The sequence below is a fragment of the Buceros rhinoceros genome, unplaced genomic scaffold, assembly GCF_000710305.1.
Source record: "Buceros rhinoceros silvestris isolate BGI_N320 unplaced genomic scaffold, ASM71030v1 scaffold42726, whole genome shotgun sequence".
Taxonomy (NCBI): domain Eukaryota; kingdom Metazoa; phylum Chordata; class Aves; order Bucerotiformes; family Bucerotidae; genus Buceros; species Buceros rhinoceros.
In genome coordinates, this window is record NW_010418942.1 from 4699 (window position 1) to 11018 (window position 6320).

At 45.4% G+C, this 6320-nt stretch overlaps 1 protein-coding gene across 1 annotated transcript in view; it reads right to left on the reverse strand.

Moving 5' to 3' along the window:
* MTIF2 (mitochondrial translational initiation factor 2) overlaps nucleotides 1–5917 on the reverse strand; it is an 8645-nt gene extending 2728 nt beyond the window's left edge. Inside the window, exons 1-9 of the mRNA XM_010138706.1 lie at nucleotides 5696–5917; nucleotides 5080–5185; nucleotides 4180–4351; nucleotides 3588–3748; nucleotides 3022–3198; nucleotides 2372–2511; nucleotides 1571–1695; nucleotides 874–1078; nucleotides 144–396 (exon numbers count right to left, since the gene is read on the reverse strand). Of these exons, the coding sequence (XP_010137008.1) occupies nucleotides 144–396; nucleotides 874–1078; nucleotides 1571–1695; nucleotides 2372–2511; nucleotides 3022–3198; nucleotides 3588–3748; nucleotides 4180–4351; nucleotides 5080–5185; nucleotides 5696–5917 (1561 nt within the window). The remainder of the gene's footprint in view (nucleotides 1–143; nucleotides 397–873; nucleotides 1079–1570; nucleotides 1696–2371; nucleotides 2512–3021; nucleotides 3199–3587; nucleotides 3749–4179; nucleotides 4352–5079; nucleotides 5186–5695) is intronic.
* Nucleotides 5918–6320: the final 403 nt, after the last annotated feature.

A 6320-nucleotide genomic window follows, 5' to 3' on the forward strand; every position in this document is an offset into this window, starting at 1 on the left:
ACTGGAAGATGTTCAATCATCTGTTCAGTTTTAAACCGATCAAACTTCTGCTAACAAGTGTTGTTGGTAGTTCAGAGCTACGCTTCAGACTGAGCGTCTGAGAAGCACCAGCACAGCAGGGCAGTAACAGAAGAGGACAGCACCTTTCACAATTACCGAGAGCACATTTTCGTCCATCTCTGTTCTCTCTTTGGGCTTGGAAAACATCAGGTGCTTGTTGGCCTTGTAGAGCACCGCCTTCCTCTGTCTCCAGGTCAAGTGGGCCAGCTTCTGTTGCTTCTTCTCATACTCCATCCTGTGCTCCTTTTGCTTTGCTTCAATAACCTCCACGTCCCTTTTCATCTTCTCCTGTTGTTCAACGTAGGTCCTCCAAGCCACAACTTCATGCGCCCTTTGCTGGGCAGGAAGACACAAACACCACCTTTCAAAACACCTCACCGGAAAACTCCACATTACACACGTTCATCCTCTTGCATGTTCTCTACAGGCTCACTCGCTCTCTCTCACATTTAACAATAGCTTTTGCTGCACGGGTGGCAGAGGATGAGCACAACAGCTTCCTCCCTGGGCTACAACAACGTGACTCAAGGCCTGTGTTTACAGTATCTCTGCACTGCAGAAGAGAGTAAATGACTTACTCTTTCATGTGGTATTTGTCCAGCTCTCACAACACCTATCTCAAGATATATTTTATGCATATTACTTTGCCTTATTTTTTTTTTTTTTTTGCTCAGCTCCTTTCCATCTACCTTCCTGCAGTGTCAGTTATTTTTTATTCATTTTCCTTTGCCTTTTTTTTTTTTTTTTTTGCTCAGCTCCTTTCCATCTACCTTCCTGCAGTGTCAGTTTTCCAGTAAACAGTTCTTTCTGTACCTCAGATTCCACTTCAAGGATTTCATCTCCCGCTGAAGGAACTTCCTTCCAGCCCATGATTTCCACTGGGATGCCCGGGGAGGCTGCATCTACAGCTTTGCCATTCTCATCAAACATGAGACGCACTTTTGCCCAGGTCTTCCCCGCAACCAGGACACAGCCTTTCCTCAGGGTTCCTCTCTGGATGATGGCTGTGGTCACCGGACTAGTGAAGAGCAGAGGAGAAAAGGAACAGACAAAACTGAGGAGACTCTTCTCCCTGTTGTCATGGTTAGCGCAGGTAAGCAAACACAAACCAGAACGCACTTGTGACTGAGAACAGGCAGAATATTCCTGTGATGTTTTATTAGAGCACTAATAACATTTTAAGGTGACTGGCAAAAAGCCCCAGGCCTGTGCTGTACTCTTCAGTTCTGCAGGCCAACACGAGACTGAAAAATTATTTCCCGCGCTCACAGGATTCATTTCCGCGATAGGATGAATTTTGCACTATCAGTTTATAACTTCTTTTTCTGCTCTCATGCTGCAGAATAACATTTCAGTGCTTTAGTTACAAACACTGCCAAGAAACAGTCAGTTTTATTTAACGACAACAGCAGAAAGTTCAGTGTTAAATACCGAGGTACCGAGCACCCGAGCAGCATCTCTGCAGTTACACACTGCCTCGGTGAAGCTGTAAAGGTGGTGCATTACTTACCCTTTCCCTTTGTCTTTGCGAGACTCAATCACGGTCCCCTCCACCAGACCCGTGGGATCTGCCTTCAGTTCCAACATCTCTGCTAAAGCGACGGTTGCTTCTGCTAAAACCATCAGGTTTTCACCCTGTATAAAACCATACACATGAAAAATACAAAGGAAGCCCCCAAATTATATTTGAATTTCATTTGCAAATTTAAAAAAAACCCAAAACACCTGAACAGCCAAATTGAAACTTGATGACATCTACCCCCAGACAAGAGTCCAGCACACCAAAGAGACAAAGCGGTGGGTCTGTTTCCCTTTTTTTTTTTTTATTCCTCCTTTGTTGTCATTACATTTTATTGTTGAGTTACAAGATGACTTGGGATGCCTTTAGAAAGCTGGCAGTAAGGCTCAGATCCTGCTGCGTCACTGTGGACAAAGCTGCTTCAGCCACCACCACACTACAGTTCCGTTTGAGTTCCATTTTTAGCTATCAGGTGTTGCCAAGGATAAGATGGCAAATCTTGTAAGACCCCTAACAAAATCGTGTTCCTGCGATTCGCCGTGTGTTAGGAAAATGCTTCTTTACCCTCCTTTGAATTCTTCTTTTCACACATACCAAAAATTATTGCTCACTGAAGGTCTGAGCCTCAAAATACAACAGGAATACGTTTCAAATAATTCTGGTGAGAGCCAGCAGCACTTAGCTCATGGCAAGGTCTCAAATACCAGGAAAATAAGCGTTTTATTTTCCAGCTGCCAAATAAAAAGGCAGCTGTATGCGCATATTAGACACCCACGAACACCAAAACCTTACCTTGAGAGCAGAAATATTGACAGCTTGAACATCGCCTCCAAACTCTTCACAGACCACATCGTGAGCCAGCAGTTCCTTCTTCACTCTTTCAGGATCAGCTTCAGGTTTGTCGCATTTATTAATGGCAAGAATAAGAGGAACTAAAAGGACAACAGACAAACTCAGGACCAACCCAACGCTAGCTGGCTGCTACCAGCACAACTGCAATGCCAGGTTAGAGCGGGTTAAGACCGCGTAGAACAACTCGTCTCACTTGGTGCCTACTGAGCAGCCACTGAGATCTGAGCTACCACGAGTAAACTGGAGGAGTTTTCACGTTAGGGAAGGGGGAAAAACCCCCAACGATAAACCCCCCACCCCCCCACTGTGAGCGCTTTTCTTGCAAACCTGCGAAAATATTAATATTTTAATATCTTTGTGTATTAATGCAACATCCAGTACATTTTGAAACGCCTTCCAGGGAGAAGGAACGGGACAACGACAGCTACTTCCCAGGTTCTCTGGGTTCCGGTTCAAGGATTTTCTTTCGAGAGGTAAAGAGAGGTTTGCCAAGCGCTCGTTATTCGAGCTGCCCGGTAACACACACCTCTGTGTCCCGGGCTCCCTGCTCACTTCAGGAGTAACATTAACAAGTTAAACACTGCATGTACCTCCTGCATTTTTGGCATGTTGAATGGATTCTACAGTTTGTTGCATTACTCCGTCCTCTGCCGCGACCACCAGAATGACGATGTCAGTGACGTGGGTTCCTCTGGCTCGCATGGCTGAAAAAGCTGCATGTCCAGGAGTATCGAGAAAAGTTATCTTTTCCCCGGAAGGCAAATGCACTGCAAACATAAGGGACAGGGTACAATTTAAAACCAGCATTTCGCATCACTGCTCTGAGAACTCTTATTAATGACACATCTCAGGCAGACAGATGACTGCTGGCACGGAGGTCAAAGGTGCTTTTAACTCCTCAGGAAAAAAAACGCATCCTGAGATCCTTCCTAACCCAAAGTAGTCTAAATACAATTTCAGCTGTGCAGCCAACCCGCTTCAAAGCGCCATCCACAGAGTCATGACAGTTACCGGGAGTTACGATTTCCTTTTTCACTGCTTACATATAAACTGTTTATGTCGCAGCATTTCTCCCCAGTGAACTGGCAGCAAGTCAGCCCGTTACCTACGACAGAGTGAAGCGTTTCATACAGCAGCACGTACACGTGAATCATACCAAGAAAAGCACCGATGTGCTGCGTAATGCCTCCTGCTTCCATTGACGCCACCTGAGTTTTTCGTAGACTGTCAAGTAAGGTTGTTTTCCCATGATCAACGTGGCCCAAGATAGTGATGACGGGGGGCCGCGGGGTCAGCAGGGCCGGGTCTGCAGGAGGCCTGGGTGAAACCAAACCAGTGTTACGCGTGGCCGCTGCGGCTAACGAAGAGCCATTCACCAGCGCTCTGACGAAGAGGCAAGGCGCGCTTCTCCCCGCTGCGATCATGAATCCTAGCTACACCACGCCATCAGCCCTCTCAGCACTCAGCGTTACTGCTGCCCCAATTAATACAGCAACTCGGAACGTCGAAGAATTGGCTTTTCTTCAGAAACCGGCATAGGAAAAGCTCACCTAAGCCAAATCAAATTCCAGTAGCAGTTTTATGGCCAAAAAAAATCAAAATACTAAATTTTACCTTTTACATATTACCAGTTCACGACTATATCACGTGTCACCAACATACCGTCAGAACAAAGAAAACACAGTAATGAAAACTACTGGCAGAAACGAACAGGATAAAACGCATGAACCCGGCGGTTCACAGCTTACCTTTTCACAGCATCTGTGTTTTCTCTTTCTTTTTCCTCTTTCAGTTTTGCTGATTTAAACTTCATTCCTGATTTTTTAACTATTAGCTTGATATGGTCTTCATCTAAGATGGAATCTGGTTCTAGCGAATCGAGGTCAACATCTGTGTACAGCAGCGCTTCGTAAATATGATCTGAAGAGAGGATGAAGGCATTTAACAGTTACACCCAAAACCCACGTGGGACAGAAATACCCCGCTGCATACAGGTTTTAGACTTCTTCATTAGCAGTTGATATCGTGTCGACGCGTTTCACGTTCACCAAGCACGCCTCCTTTAGTTAGATGGATCCAGCAGTCCCTGCTGTGCTACGCACTTGCAGAGGAGAACTCGATTCACAAAGACTGACTGAAAACTGCCTCACTGGATGTTACAATCTTATTTTTCACTCCCGATTTTCATAGCGTGCTTTTCCATTAACCCCTAAGAACAAAACAAGTGAAACGGATCTAAACCAAGCAGCTAAGAAGTGATGCAAGGAGGCAGGGGATTTGGTAGGTCTATTCATACACAACTTCCTTTGGCAGCAGAAATACAGAACATATTGCAGGAGTCAAAGACCGTGACACGCTGACCTACGTCCCTTACAAGCGTATCTCAGAAATGTACAGCGAGACGTGACAAACCTTTCTGCTCCTCTCACTGCTGAGAGGGAAGTTTGCCAGACAAAGCACCCTGGATCAAAAGCAACTGGGCTCCGTATCACACCCACCCTCCTCTGACGGGTGCAACCTTCCCTGCTGCGGGAGGGACGAGCGACCACCGACTAATGCCATCGTAGGCTTCTCTGCTTCTACCCCCCCAGAAGTGATAAACGTTTACTGCTGAGTCTCCCTCAGTCTCAGAGGAGTCAGGCTCTCACCTACGTCTTTGCCCATAGCTCGTGCAAGCTCCTCAACAGTCATCTTCTGCCTTATCTCCACTTCACCTTTTGTCAGCGGTATCTTCTTCTTCTTCTTTTTGGTCTCCTGCGTGGAATTAAGAGACGCATACAGGAACGAACACACAGCTGGCATGAACTAAGAAATAGTCCAAACAGCATTAAAAAGACAGCGGTCTCAAGCCGTATGATGTAAACACATCTTTTTGACTACAGTCCTAATGAATTCCAATAAATTAATGACTTCACATATCATACTTAATATTTAAAACATATAGCACACTACACTCAATCTTTTTTATTTTTAATGGTTCAAAACAAGGGGGAAAAATCAACAAAATAATTTTCATTTTTATTTTTAATAATTTGCTTCTGCCTCTGAAGATACATGATGCAGCTGGTGCAGGCACTTTAAGTCAATATTTGAAAAGAAATCACAATAGCATCATACACCAAGTACATTCTGTCTTATAAATTTATAATAACTTCTCTACACTCATTAATAAAGCTCTTCCTTTTTTTAACTGAAGTGCTCAAACTGAGCTCCTGGACTCTGGAATCTCCCACAGAACAGAGGCTACCGGGTTTTGTTAATTACCTCCCTCGTGGCTAGGTGTCTGCATTGCGAAAAGGCGCTACTGGATAATCTCTCTTTCTGCCAGAAGTGCGGACACCGAACGGACCAGCCGGGATGTGCCAGTGACTGCACAGGCCTCCACGGTGCTCTGGAAACTTTTCCGTAGGAGAGAGGACGCAGCTGCCGGCAAGCACCGCCTAACTGCACCAGATTTTCAAACTTCAGCATCAACCCTCGATTCATTGCCTCACTGAAAAGACAAAGGAGACGCCGAAATCGGTCTCAAAGATGACAGATACTCTTTCCTACGACAGAGTAGGAACACTAAGCAGATGTTATGTTTCAAAACAGGCTTTTTAATGCTGACACAGTTGAACTATTTATTAACTGTTCCAGTTTTTCAGTTTGCTTAAGTGCTCCACCCTTCTCTACTAGCCCCCTGCAGACACACCATCTACTGACATTGCCACCGCTCACAAATCTTTCACCTGTCTCCACTGACCTTTAACTGCTGAAACCCCCATTCCAGGCTCTTTGACGCTGTCTAGAAAAAAAGGGACATTCTCACTCCTTGTGCTATACTGACAGCTATCCAGGTGCAACCGACCTCTCTAAGCCAGTAAAACACGTCGGCAACACGCTGCTC